At 41.3% G+C, this 15,457-nt stretch overlaps 1 protein-coding gene across 2 annotated transcripts in view; it reads left to right on the top strand.

The window, feature by feature from the left end:
• LOC117937964 (collagen alpha-1(XVIII) chain-like) overlaps positions 1 to 15,457 on the top strand; it is a 67,581-nt gene that overhangs the window by 22,697 nt on the left and 29,427 nt on the right. For both annotated transcript variants that reach the window (XM_034862238.1, XM_034862237.1), the window contains exons 3-4: positions 14,603 to 14,850; positions 14,965 to 15,141. In XM_034862238.1, the coding sequence (XP_034718129.1) occupies positions 14,603 to 14,850; positions 14,965 to 15,141 (425 nt within the window). The remainder of the gene's footprint in view (positions 1 to 14,602; positions 14,851 to 14,964; positions 15,142 to 15,457) is intronic.

Below are 15,457 nucleotides of genomic sequence, written 5' to 3'. Positions count from 1 at the left end.
CCCCCCCCCCCCCACCTCCTCAGCCCACATCCTCCCTCTGTAGGAAAAGTTTGGATAAGCCACATAAGTATCTCCTATGTGATGAATAGAAACGTGCCAAACCTTCCCCTGACTGCAAAGCCATGGCATTCACCACTGGAAAAGTAGGAATTAGGATTTTGATTTCTTTATGGCTTGAGGGGCTGACAGGATGAATATGAAAAGGTCACAGGATGATGTTCAGCTGCAGGTGTTGATCCTTCAGTTGCACCTTCACACATTTGTTGCAGTTTTCCTGGCTCTTTTTTTCTCTTTATTTCCCTGTCTCTGTCTCTTTCTTTCGTACTCAGCAGTCTGAATTTTTCTATTCCTTTTCTCCTTCTGTTTTTCTCGTCTGGCAGCAGTCATGATGAAGAATAGCCATGTGTAAAGGTCCTACTTGGTGTGTTGATTCGGAAAGGAGCTTCCAAACATCCTTTCTTTTACTTCTTTTAATTGATGATTGATTGCTTATATCTTTCTCACCCACAGTATTTCCTCTCCTCCCTGTCATTCTCTTCTTTTCTTTCGTGTACTCTATTGCTCATTCATCATTGCATTATTCCTACTGAGAATTCACCAAGTCATCTTCTTTCCACCTTTTCCACAATGAAGTAAGAACTTTACCTCCTCTCTAAAAGTTCTGCATCGAAGGCTGGGCATGGTGGCGGCAAGCGGCCAAAATCAACCAGTGTATTTTTTTTGTCAGCCCGTCATTCCTCTGACACTTTGGTCTGAGAGCAGTATCTACAGCTGGTTAAACACAGCTTGAGGTAAGCCGAAACAATGTGCCGTTTACACTGAGCCTCGCAGCGTTTGACCTCTGTGGACATCCCCTCTTACCACTAGCCGTTAGTTTCTTTAATTAACTTAAAGGCAGGGTAAGGGAGATTTGCTTTTTTTTAAACACTATTAGGCATCACTTGTAAAGCCTCTATGTAATGTGCTGTTAAGTCACTGTGTAAACCTTTTATAAGTTACTCTAAGCTTTTTCCATTCAAATTTTTTCCTTTAAGAATCTCTAGTCATAAACCGGCAATGAACTCAGCATCTGGAGGAAGAAAACTGTTCCGAATGCAAAACTTTATGTTGTAGAAAAAAAAGGTTACAATATTGTGAGGGCTCCCTGCACCATCTTCCCTCTGTAGTCTGCCTGTATTTTTTGTGTCTTTGAGGTTTCCTTGAAGCAAGCTCTGAACTTGGAGTGACAACTTTTTGGGAGAATTGGATACCTCTTAGGTGTTTTTGGCTTGTCTGAACAGACAAATATGTTTGTAACTGTATTGAAGAGTAGCCTATTCAAATTGTCACTTGCATGATCTGTAGTCTGAGTCCATTAGGAAGCACAATTAATGCACAGGCCCAGGAGAAAGTGGAACTCTAATGATACAGATGTTGTTCTCTACCTGTATGCCTAAGCAGTAAGGAACAAAGTTTTCCTTTAAGTTTCAATTCTTTCTTGTGTTATTCAGTAGCAAAAGTATGCACCTTCAAAAAGGCACGTTACTCAGATATTATGCTGAAAAGTGACCCGCGGGGCTTTTAAGTGAAAAAATTAAGAAAGAACACAGCAAATATTCCGCTTTACAAAGGTGATACTGTTCTCTCTGCCGACACTGCCAAGTTGGTGCCTCATATTAAGATGGAAGATAAGAATTGTAAAGGAGCAGGGAGCTGGCGACTGTGTGTGTGTGTGTGTGTGTGTGTGTGTGTGTGTGTGTGTGTGTGTGTATGTGTGTGTGTGTGTGTGTGTGTGTGTGTGTGTGTGTGTGTGTGTGTGTTTTGGGTGAGACAGGCAGGAGTAGTACTTGGCTCCATTGACCTCACCGGCGAAACTATTTGGCCTTCGGCTCTCTGCAGTCTTGGACCTACCAGCTCGTACCGGCCCACAGAAAAAAGAGCCTTATCAGTGACCTCAGTCCTGTCCAGTGTTGGCTTATATGGGCACACTCCAGAGCTTTGAATCACTGGCACAGCAAAACAACTTTAAATATGCAGGGACAGTTTAAATTCCTCTGTTACTGAGTCAAATAGATTCCTGTACTCAGTGTTGCTGTCCAGTTTTAGTAGAAAGTAACGGTTATTTGAGTGTAACACAACCTTGGAGAAATGGGAAAGGCACTGCAAGTGGGATATAAAGTTATACATGAGTTATGAACATAAATCATGACACCACAAGCTTATGCTGTCCTGAGCAGCAATGAAACCCATCCTCCTGGATGCTACACTTATTAGGAAATCAGTAAATGCTCTTCTTCCACAGTCTGTTGGAGTCACCCTGAGACCTTTTTAACTCTTGTAAAACCTACAGCAGTGCCGCCGTTAAACCCCAGTGTAGCGTCAGCCAGTCTTCCCAGGCAGACGTCTGTTTTTCCATGACATACTTAGAACTTTTTTCAATGTTAATTTAGGGAACACAAAATAGCAAAAGATTAACACTTTAGATCCCATATTGGTCTTAGAAGTGGGAAATCTTTGGTGAATCAAATATTTGGTTATTTAAAAATACGATATTCTAATCGACTGATGTATTATTGTTGAGTGCTCACTAAAATAATATGATAATTAGTTTTATTGTCACAATAGAACAGAGGAACATTGAAATATATCAAAGTTCTGATGAATAAGAAACACTTTACTGACCTGAATAATTTGTCACACTGCGCATGCGTGAAATGCGTTAACAAAATTGACGTAATTAACAACAAACAACTAATTAACGTCGTTAACGCGCTCAAAAGAAACAATGTAGAGCGCCCTCTGGTGGACTAACTATCCAATGCAATTACTCATAAAATGGTTGATCGTCCGTTTTTATTTTATCTTTTAAATATTCATTTATCAGAATCATTTATTTTTTTATCAGCCAATACCGATACTGATACTGATACTGATATATCGGCCCTCCGATATATCAGTCAGGCTCAGGCTGTATTATTTGACTTAACTTTGCATTGTATATAAGCTGTTTGCATTTGCCCAAAACCGCAAGTGACTCACGTCTCACAGAAGACAGTTGATGAAAGAGCAGTTTTCAACCAAAAGTCAGTGAATTACAGTAAAAGCTTTCTTCTGCATACATCATTGTACATTACATGTGCAGTCTATAGGACCACCGGCTGAGAAGAAGCTGGTCCGCCTCACCACAGTCAACCCTACTCCACAAGGTAGATGTTGGATGAAACACAAGAATGTGCTCTGCTTACCACTCAGCCCCTTTCAGCCCAATCCAGACCTCACTTTACCTGTCACACATAAGGCTCCTGTTGTGTGTGCAATGTGTGTAGTTCAGTGTTGGAGAGGTATAGAAAGAGAGACCTTTTTTTAAGCTGCATTAAGCAAGATTTTTATGTAGTAAGAACATTGTTTTAACTTTAAAATTGTTTGGTTTCTGTTGGCCATATTTCCCCATATGAAGTAACATTTTTTTAACAATGTTTGGCCATTGGCAGCACACATATAGTGATAATCTTGACAATGGCTTCATGACAACAGGCATGTATTCTGCACTTCATGGGTGATCTTGAGGTATTGCCAGGCCAGATGGGATATATGATCCCTCCCTGTGTGTTCCGGGTCAACCCCAAGGTATCGTCTCCGAGTTGGGAGTGTCTAGAATACCTCTGCAGGAACACTTGCTGGAGCCATCATGTTCAAATGCCTGAACCACTTTAACTAGCTTCTTTTTTATTTTGGTTCCTTTTTTCCGCTATCTAATTTTTTTTGTTCACTACTTAGAAATCCAGTGTCCTTTTACTCAGCAAAGCTCTCGACCTACTGGTCAGTTTTCTTTCTTACCCTTATTGTTATGAAGGATGGGTCACCGAAAGAACAAGATCCAGGGTAAAAGCGGCCAAAATGGGTTTCCTCAGGAGGGTGGCTAGCCCTCTTTAACAGATAGGGTGAGAAGCATAGTCATCGGTGACGAGCTCGGGGTAGAGCCGCTGCTCTTTGCATCAAAAGGAGACAGTTTAGGTGGTTTGGGCATCTGGTAAGGATGCCTCTTGGATGCCTCCCTAGAGAGGTGTTCCAGGCACATCCAGCTGGGAGGAGGCCTTGGGGAAGACCCAGGACTAGGTGGAGGGATTAGATCCCCAGATCCCTTGCCACCACGATAACAGAAAAACAGGTGCATCACTGCCAACCCTGCACTTGTTGTAGTCACTTGTTAACAAGATCTTGAGCTACTTAATCTCCTTTGCTTTTGGCACCAACTCCACTGTTTTCTGTAAGAGGTGGACAATGCTTACGGATTCCAACCACTTCATCCAATGCACGTTGGAGGTCATGATCCAATGAAGCCAACAAAACTAAATAATAAGCAAAAAGTAGATACAACGCTGAGGTCACCAAACTGGACACTTCTCAACTGTGCCTACCCTTCTGTCCATGAAATTACAACCAAATCAGTGACAAGGCCTTCAATCTGTACAATAATGATTCCCATATCCGCGCATCTGGGAGTCTCACTTGGTGGTTTCAATACTCCAGCTGCCATCAATAAGAATGAGACACTACCTCATTATTCTGTGGTGGGTACAGGGAATCATTTCTCGGAGCAGAAATTGGCAGATTGGAGCTGGATAAGATTCACTTGTTTAACAACAGCACAAAGAGGTGTGCCTTTTTGGGCCACAAATGTAATGTGGTGTTCCCACTTAATTTCAAGACTTAGATGTCAGTCATTTTGCAGAATGTTGCTTTTCAAGAGTGTGGCTGTTGCTGCACTTAACATATGCATAGGCTAGAAAAGCACTGCATTGTCATTCTCATTGGACAAATACAATTATTGCAATTAAAAAAAACTGATTAGAAATACCCCAAGAGGCATTGTTTTCAGTCTTGAAATGTTTATTTGAGTACATTCTAACAAAAAATTTAAACGACTCAGTCTATGACCAAAGCCACTTCAACACCAGCTCTACATTCAGCTTATCATATCCTCCTTCCAGGATCAGGTATTATTTATACTGGTTCAGCTACTGTGGAATTTCCCCAAAAACATTGAATGTTTAGGATTTGTTTCCTTTTACCCTGACGAGGTAATTGCATTTTCTTTTATTTATTTTTTTTCTCCCAGCCTGGGAACTAATTGCTCATGTCTGAATAATCAGACCCCTAGCACAATGCTGATGCAGTCCTTTTCTTACTGGGATTAGAGCTCTGCGTCAGGGTTAACTGGGGACACGGGCAGAGTTTTAGGTGAGACAGTATCAGCTTTGAGACTTTTTAGAGCACCGTTACTGAGCTAGGAGCATGTGTTGGGGAAAACTGATTGGTTATGAAATCCTGCAGATGTGGTTGGTGGGGATGTTTCTGGTAACGGCAAATGATTGCAGAATACACTTGCACATTTCTGTAGTTTGTGTTCTCAGAAACAGTTTGTTTGTATAGCTAACCAACAAGAATGAATGTGGAGCATACCTGCTGTACTCAGCATCTACGCTCTTGTGAAACTTCAAACACAATTCTGCAATTTCAAAAGTTCCCAAATGTTCTGATCTCATCAAGTTTGAGCGGAGACTGATTGGCTTCTAAAATTAGTTCTGCATTTTTTTTAAAACTTGCCCTGATAAGCAAGGTCAAACAGTCTGTGGATTGCTTGGAAAGAGAAGACTGAGGTACAAAGAGATTCATCCAAATATGCATTCGAATACCCCTGGAAATGTGTTTGGCTGAGTTCCAGCAGTGAGGATGGCAGGGTTTGAAACGACTGATTAATATTCCCGTGACCCATCTGGCTCATCACACAAGCAGTTAAAATTGAAATTGCTGTCAAAGCTGTTTTTCATTTTGCGACATAATCAGCTGTGTTGTCCCTTTGCAAGGCTATTAGAGCAGGCCCTCATGTTGGCTTTATTGTGGAAAATGTCCTCCTACTTTATGAGGTCTGCTGGAGCCACCTGTTTACATTCAACTGTGTGACGGAAACAATTGTTGTTGTCATTGTAGTTTTGTTATGTATGTTATGACCTTGTATATACATTGCACTATTTTGCTAGGTTTTTAAAGGAGGTCACCACAACCTTTGTCCATCTTTTTACATCAATAGAGCTTCCTGGCCATTCTGACATTTTCTGAATTTAACCAAACTGAGAACAAGCCTCTTTTATACTTCTACAGTAACGCTGCACTAGGTAACCTCCCACTTTGGAAACCCAACAGGGCAGCTCCAGGTATCTATTTGAATTTTCCGAGCATATGAAGGAACCCATTGTAACTGTGCTTCCTGAGGACTAAATAGATGTAACTAGGGTGAATTTACAGTTCCCTGTTGCAGCCCTGACTTGGGATTTAGGCTTATAGTTACACCCTAATTACAAAAAAGTTTTAAAACAAATCTCTAAACATTTATTAGATACGGTGGAGAGGGTGATGAGATACCTACTTTGTCAAAAGTTTTCATAGAGACTGTTTTGGTAAATAGTAGTTCCAATAAAAAACTTTTACGGTGAGTTCAGTTTATATTCACGACACTGATTCTAATAAGACATATTGCTTGTTTTCAATGCAAGCAAACACAACTCCATTCACTTTTATTGCAAAGGGAGTGGAGACAGAGACATATGAAAACATTGACAAATAATACCAATACCAAAACTATCTGCATGGCTAGATATTGTTAGATCATTTTTTTTAATTTTTATAATGTGGATAAACCCGCCCTTTCAACAGCAAAATATCTTTTTCCAAACAAATCGTCCAGAGTGCGTCCTCACAGTATTTGTATCCATGTGTTGCTCATATGGTTCAGTTGCTACAGAAAGGTGCTTGCAACACCATGGAATCTGTTTTTCCCATTGATACCAATACATTGGTGCAATATCAACCACAAATTGTCTGTTTTAAATCAAACTTGTCTGAAAAGCTGCATCAAATTGAACAAATCTGGTAGCTTGCTGACTTTATGACATTCTTTATGTATTAGATGTGTCTTTTTTTTGTGCGCATGGTAGGAACACAGGCCTTCGACTCTTATCTGAGCATGATTATCACATTCCTTACATACAGGAGTCACATACGCAGGTGCTACCTCATTCTTAAGATACAAGAATCTCTCATTTCTATTAACATGACGGCCACATTCCCAGGATTCAGTCATCACACACTCGCACACCATTTCTATTAGTAGTGTCCAAAGAATGAGACAGTGGGACATGTCTATATTGTTCAGTGGACTAAGAGGATTGTGGGGTTCACTTCCTTTCTTGCTTATGGATTGAAAATATACTTTGCTACACTGGTTAGCGTCTGCATGAATCCATGCAGTTCAGAGAGATTGTAAAAATATATACCCTCAAAATATGAGGGTATACAGTACCCTCATATTTTGAGGGTGAGAACTAGATTTCTTAATACCAGCAGTAAAGTCTTGCCCTCTTTCCAGAACATACAAATCATATCCAATTGTCTAAGGAAAGTGCAACGTATGGAGCATGACATGTGTTTTTTCATACGCTACGCTAACACTTACAAGTTAAATCTCTGCCGTCTGAAATCACTACAAATGAAAACAAGGGCTTTTGTTTCTGACATCACCCTGAACAAATCCATTCCAAGTGCTGTGAGTCTTTGATCACAGTGAAAGTGTTAAATCTGCTCTTCCTAATGACTGCACTGACTCAGCGCTTTAGCTCGACACCAACAGAGCACCTTTGTGCTAAATGGGAGGCCTATAGCCTCACCTGGTCACACACATGCGTGTTTACGTTCTCAAGTTAAATACACAGGCTGTGTGGTCTCGGCAATTTACCTAAAAACGTCCCGCTTTTCAATACCACACATGGCTGACGTCACCGCTGCCCTGTCAATCAAACACAGTGAGCCTGTGGATGGAAGTATGTGAGGTGTCTTGTTTTGTCTACCTGAAGGAAAGATTTGAGGCCTCTTTGGAAACAGAGTTAATCTGTAGTTGTAGCAGACTAGAATGGAAATCCCGGTATGAGTCTGATTTATTTATCTAAAGTGGTTATATATTTAAATGCATTTAAACTGAGAGGGGAACATCTGGTTATCTGCTGTAGGCCTAAGCCTCTTCATAAGTAAACGGGTGGCTACAGGCATGCTCCTTTACAGTATGTTTAAGCCTTTTAACTCTATTGACTATAAATCAAGTGTGCATAACAATACTTCAATTTGTCTGTGATGTATTTCCTACATTCCAAGCCATTGGATGTAATCAAAGACACATTAACATTGTGTTGGCTTTCTGTTTTTTGATAAAAGCAAGTTATTGTTGCCTGGTAATGCAATTTTTAGCAGGTGCTGTCCCAGTTGTTGCTTTCAGGGACACTTAAGACATTAAATATGTCAAAGTCAGCTGGCAAGAAGTAACCTTTTATGCAAGAAATGAACAAATTCACAATGCTGTTACAACATAGTTTCCATTTTAATAGGCATATTGGTTTAATTTCCCCATCTTAGCTCATTATTACAATATTTTCTTTTCATACGCATAATAAAATGTCCAGTCTTTGGAGCTTTAGACTCCATCGTTATAGAATCATTTGTAAAAGGGGTAAGGAACCCCAGACAATCCCCCCGATGGTGTCCAGACACTGGTGGTGGCGGCGAAGGAGCCCAAAGGAGCTTTTTTTTTTAAGATTATTTTTTGGGGCATTTTAGGCCTTTAATTGACAGGACAGTTGAAGAGATGAAAGGGGAGAGAGAGGGGGAGTGTCATGCAGAGAAGGGCCGCAGGCCGGACTCAAACCCGGGCCCTCTCTGTCGAGGAGTAAACCTCTAAACATGGGCACCCGCTCTACCAACTGAGCTATCTGGGTGCCCAGACCGAAGGAGTCGGCAGAGCGTCCCACAGGAGGAAGACCCAGAGTGCCTTTGGGTGACGAGGACTGGAGGAGGAAGGAGAGGTGGAGCGCTGCACGCTTTGCCTGAAATGACAGCTGACAGCGGCAGGGAGAGAAACAGATTTAAAGTACGGTTGTGATCCTGTGATTTGCCCTTGGAATTTGTGGCCGATTCTGTTTGGTTTACAGGAAGGTGAACGCCTCCAACAGCTGGTTGGATTTAGGAAGAGAGCGGGGATTAAGTGTTAGGTCTTCCTAAAAGAATTTACGCTGAGCTACATACAAAGTTTTGTGCATGTGTGCGAATGCTTGTACATGTGTCTACAGTACATGCACATACAGAGGTGCACACGCTGAAAAGCAGGTTCTAATCTGAGTATCTGTCATGTGGAGTTAAAGATTATTAAGGTTTGATTAGATTCCCTTTTACTCAGTCTCTCATTAGATGTGACAGCTCATTGCAAACAGCTGTGGACTGACTGAGAGCCGAGTGACTCTGGCCGGCACCATTTAGAGCTGTCCAAATTGCTGTGTCCATCATCACCACATTATTATGACCTTTCTGTTTAAGCCCTAGTTCTGTATCTTAACATTACAGCCAAGTCCAAGCAAAACGCACATATTTCCCCTTGAACTGGAACTGTTATATGGTATACACTTTAGCCGATCTTACAGGGTCCATGATTCCTGTAATGTGTCCAAAAGCTGAAAAGCTTCTGCAGATTCTATCAGTAACCCTGAACTTAAAATCAAATGTCCCATAGCATGTGCTGTAGTGATTACCAGAAGGTACTGTCATTGGTGGAAGAAATATTCAGTACTAATAGCACACTATAAAGGTCCTGCATTGCATATGTTACTTAGGTAAAAGTATGTGTCATCAGGAAAATGTACTTCCAGTATTAAAAGTAAAAGTACTTGCATTGCAGAAAAATCCTTCCATTTTAGAAAGTGGAAAAGATCCAAACCTTTTCGGTTTATCATTTCAGCTAGACTTGCAAGCATATATATATTGTCAATTTGTGATTAAACATCAGACTTTATGAACTACATGTTTTTTGTGTGCAAAAATAAAAATTTGTAATGTACCCAGTAGAGCCGAACCGATATATTGGCGGGCCGATAATAGGCATGTCCTAATCTATCGGTATCAGCATTTATAATGGCTGTTTCAAGAAACGTTTATAATGACTACTAAATGATTCTGATAAATGAACATTAAAAAAATAAAAACAGACTGTCAACCATGTTATAAGTGTTGGTGTTGCATAATTTGTCCACCAGAGGCCCCTCTACAACGTCCCTGATTTTGTTATGTTGTTAATGTAAAAATGTTGTTAATGTGTTTTTGTTCAAAGGACTTTATGTTTTATACCTTAAGTTTTGTATTTTTATACATTTTATTTATCAGAACTTTAATATATTTTGACTAACTAAAGCCGCCATGTTAATGTATTGGAGTAAAGAGTACAATATTTCTCTCTGAAATGTAGCGGATCTAAAGTAGAAAAGTGCATAAAAAAGAAAAGTATCCCTACTTCAACACTTGTGTGTGTGTGTGTGTGTGTGTGTGTGTGTGCTTTTATTAGGTCTGAAGATGATATGGGTAGTGGTGCACAAAGAGTTTTTCCCTGATGTTTTATTGAACACAGCATTTTCTGCTGTGGTGTTTGTTTTCATCTGTGTTCACTCAAAATGGAGCTCCAGTTGTTCCATTGTACAGTTTAGCTGTGTATTTATCTCCAGGCATATTTTGGGGCAACATACAACTCTTACGCATTTCGGCCCTTGCAATATTTCACTCAGTAAAAGTACCAGCTAAGGGGTCATAACAGTTGCGTCCCGTCGAACAATATACTTAATAACCAATGAAACCTGTGCAGTTGTGCTGTCAGTCATTTTATTGAGAAGGTCTTTTTCTCCCAAAAGGAAAAAGGCTGCTTCATTGTAAAATGACATTCCTTGTGTCTTTGAAGTAGTGTTTATGTAAGAGTTGGGGTACTTCACTTTCTGCTATTCATAACCATCTGGATTTTGCCATAACAATGTGTCACACAGGGACTTTCACAGTCAGAGGCACACACTCCCAAAACACACTGACCCATTTGTGCAGACGGCACAAAAAAAAAGCAGGCATGCAAACACAGTAGATGTCCTATAAACAGACACACACACGCTCACACACTTACAGCCCAATGACCCTAAAGTGGGAATATGTAGCAACACAAAAGAATATTCCTCTGCCATTAGTGTTGTAATTGTTCTTGTTCTTTAAACTAATTTATTCTACTGTAAATATTTCCTTTCATATAATGCAGCCATGCCCATGGCATCATGGTCTGCTAAAGCTACTGTCCATGGACACATCAATTTCTGTGTTTTATTTATATTGCATTGTTTCATGAATCAATGTACTTATCTTTGTTTCTGAGCTCCTGACACTAAAATCTCACTGACTGTTCATGCAGGAACACGTCTTGTGCGGATCAGTCATTTTAGACGAGCACTCACAAATCTTCCTTTTACATGATTGTTTTATGAAGTAGTTTGCAACAGTCCACTACACACACTTGACATTACACAACATTTTGGGCTACGCCTTCCTCATATCATCAAATGCACCCATTACACCCGTAGTCACTGTCCGCTCTAAAATCACAAGTAAAACTCATCTCCATGTATTTTGAAAGCCAGTTGTCCAACACATCTTCCTCTTCAAGAAAAGGGAGTTCCCCAGGTTCTATTCCTCTGTGATTAAAAGACTTGATCAAATGGCAGCATGTTGAACTTCATTCATACACCTTGAAGTTATTATGTTAAACACTAGCTAGATGACGTGCTGTATCTCCCGAGCCTTCCTCGCCCCCTCTGCTTTCTTTCTCTTACCCTGTTCCAGTGCAGATGGTGCTCGGACTCAGCCAAGGCTGATTACACTGAGAAGTCACACCCTGACCCAAATTACTCAGGTTTCCCACAGCTGACAACTGCTCTGCTTTCATTATTCTCATTATTCTTAAAATGAGGACATTCATCAATACAGATTTCCACATTTCTTCAACATGATCAGCTGTTTGCTTACAAATATGTCGTCGCGATGATGCATGACACGGGACAACCACTGATTGCTCTCGTGGGTTCCTGCTGCATCATGAGAACTTGAGCGATTGCAGACAGTGAGTCTTAGTCGCCATGGCGATCTGGCCAGCTGTTTAGTCTCTTGACCCAGTGGCGGAACATCTGCAGTGAGGTCATTTTCGGGCAAAGACGGAGCGAAGTGACAGGCTGAGCTGTGGGAATGTCGGTCGAAACACTTTGGCAGGACTTCGTCACTGACAACACACAGGAGGTATGGCGGCTCGCGGCGAGGCAGCCAACAATCCACTCATCAAATTCTGATTCTAGGCTTCTTTGGAATCACAAATGGAGCAATAAGTATTTGGAAATAATGTCTCACTGCTTGTTTTAGCTTGCTTAGATTTCTCTGCACTCGCTTAATGAAATAAGTCGGTGAAAGTTATGACAATCACAGGAAGTCTTCATTAAATCTCTCTCAAGAGAAGAAAAAACTCATTACAATCTTTTTCTTTCCGTTTTACAAATCCAAACAGCTTTCCAAATAAATTCCAGACAAATTCTAAAATGCCTGCCTCTCATTTTAGTGGGAATGAGGACAACGGAGCTTTTTGTAAACTCACACAGCTGTTAATGTGTGTTCGCATTTAGATTTAGTCTGAGAAAATAAGTCTGAGGAAGAAGACCACGTGTAAAACCAACCAAAAAGTGTAACACTCCAATACAACTGCACCTCTAAACTGCAATCCTGCTAAGTCTAAACATTCAGCTACAGTGGAGGTTAGACAGCAGAGCAGTGTGAGTTGCACTTCATTGTTACTTTTTAATTACCACAGTCTGGAGGGGTTTCAATCCAATTAATGCACGAGCAATGGAGTGTGCCTCTCTTCCTGTCTTCATGCGGGAGGCCACGCAAACACACACACACACACACACACACACACATACACATACACACACATACACACACACACACACACACACACGCACACACTCTAAGCCTCTATTTACAGGAGCTGCCACTGTGCAGCACGTGTGTATTAGTCTAACCTAATGCCTTCCAGATGCCCAGCCTCTACACCCTGCTGGCCATACACTCTAAAAGAACAGACGATTGTTCCAGGGGTCTTCCCACTAAAGAGAGCCAGGTGTAGATGGGATTGTAAGTGTGTGTGTCTGGGCAAGTGGAGGGGAAAAGAGATGTTTTGGTACTGTGGGTGAGCATAAGTGCTTGTGTGTCTGTCAGAGAGACAACAAGAACACATGCTGTATGGTGTGCTTGAGAACTTGTGAATGTGTGCGTGCACTTAATTTGTCCATGCAGGACAAAAAGAGAGTAAGCGAGGGCATTCAGGCGTGCATACAGTTATGGTGAGATGACATGGGTGGGGGGGCTTTAGACAGATGGAAACCCCGTCTCACCTTCTTGGCAAACTTTATGGGGTGTATCTGACATGTTGTCAAACTTCAAAATGTCTACAGATGGAAGCGGGGATGGCTGAAACCGCCCAGATTGTCTCATACGATCCACAATTCACATGGCTCACGGCAGACTATTGCTCTGAACTCCAACTCCATAGTCAAATTCAAATTTAATATGTATACAAATGAAAGAAAACCTGAAAAAACACAACATCCAATACAGCAATTTTCAAATGCCATTAATTTCCTAAGTTATTTTTTTTCAGTCTGGTAGGAAACAAAAAGATAAATTATATGATGACTTCACCTACCACACTGTCTGTGGAATGCTTTAATTTCTAGGACAACATATAAGTCATCTGACCCATGGCTGGATTAACACACTAGGGGGCCCCAGGGCAAAAAATGAGCTGTAGGTCGACCATTGCCTCTTTATGGATTGTGTACCCTGTCACCTCCGAGCATTCGTCAAACACAGAAGCACACGGCACACTGCACATGGCAGCTTCACAACGTTTTGTCTCGCCACAGATACCAAGCAGGGCTCTCACTGCCTGGCCCCAGGTTTGCTGCGTATTAAGTAACAGCGGCAATCAGATGCCCCACAAGGTTCCTAAGGGCTATTTACCATGTAAAAATACTTTGGAAAAGGCCTTAAGTTTCTGGAATAATCAATTACTTGAAGGCCTTTATCATTTTGATGTACTTTAGCGGTGCAAATTCCCAAACAAATTTGCACTTGACTAACAGAGACATAGAAAACCTGGGCTTTTTCCGCCCCTTGATGTCCCCTTTTCTCAGACTTTTGCAAATCCCCATACCTGTAGGAAAATACTATAATGGGGCTAGAAAGTGATCATTCATAGCCCATTATTCAGAAATTAAAGGACTTTTACTAAACTTCAGAAGACCCCTGAAGGGAAGCCCATGCTGCAGGTGCTCCCAGACTAACAGGATTTATCATACACTTCACCACAGTAATTGAATGCAGGGCAGATAAAAGAGGCTTTGCGCACCAATAGACAAATAGGAAATGCAAGAAATGCCAAACTTTCCACCAGTGAACTTCAGTTAACCCTTTGGCACAATGTTGTTTCCATATGACTTTACGACAGCAATGAGTTTTCTTGTACCTCTCTGTTTGCTGACTTTTTCAGCTCAGTTTATTTTTTCTTTGGTTAAGGTGTCAGTAATGATGCACTCTGTGATACATTTTGTTACACGAGAAACTTCTTTTCTCTTCCCCTCCTCTAATAGGCTTTCTGTGTTGTTTTTTTTTGTAGAACGTGGTCCTCAGGAGGCCTTGGACCTGACAGAGTTGATCGGCGTTCCCCTTCCGCCTTCCGTCTCCTTTGTAACGGGTTTCGAGGGTTACCCAGCCTACAGCTTCGGCCCGGACGCCAACGTGGGTCGCCTCACAAAGGCATTCATCCCTGACCCATTCTACTATGACTTTGCCGTCACGGTCACTGCTAAACCTACCACGCGGCGTGGCGGTGTCCTGTTTGCCATCACAGATGCCTACCAAAAGGTAAAGGCCACTCCTCTGTGTGTTTCCATGTTCCTTTTGTTTCTGTAGTACAAACTTTTCTGAATGTAAGGAATAAAGGTAAATCATGTGCATCTTTTGTTTGTGTTTTGGAAGGTTGTGCATTTAGGAATAGCGCTGTCCGAGGTAGAGGATGGCTCCCAGAGAGTCATATTGTACTACACCGACCCAGGAACAAGAGGGGGGACCCAGGAAGCCTCTTCCTTCAAAATGGGAGACCTGACGGGAAGATGGGCGAGGTTTACCTTGACTGTGCAGGGGGCAGAGGTGGGTTTGCTGTGTTCAGTTCCCTTTGTGGGTAAAAATGCTATGTGTGGCATTTTGGCATCAATAAATGATGAGCGGATTGACCAGTTTATTTGGCTCTAACTAGCTTGGTTTTAGGGCCAGCCAGACTAGCAGCCAGGCGAGCATTACAATCAGTGTTACAAAGTGACATGCAATGTTTATTTATTATGTTAGATGTTAAATAAAATGTCATAAAATGTTAATTTATACGTAACTGTAGGGAAAAAAAAGTCTCTTCCACACTTGTTCAACTTTATATAAATTGCTGGAAAACAGTTTAAGTGTTCATGCATGCAAAATC

The sequence above is a fragment of the Etheostoma cragini genome, chromosome 22 (genome assembly GCF_013103735.1).
Source record: "Etheostoma cragini isolate CJK2018 chromosome 22, CSU_Ecrag_1.0, whole genome shotgun sequence".
NCBI classification, from domain to species: domain Eukaryota; kingdom Metazoa; phylum Chordata; class Actinopteri; order Perciformes; family Percidae; genus Etheostoma; species Etheostoma cragini.
Note: the sequence above shows the minus strand (reverse complement) of the source record. Positions and strands in the feature narration are given on the sequence as shown.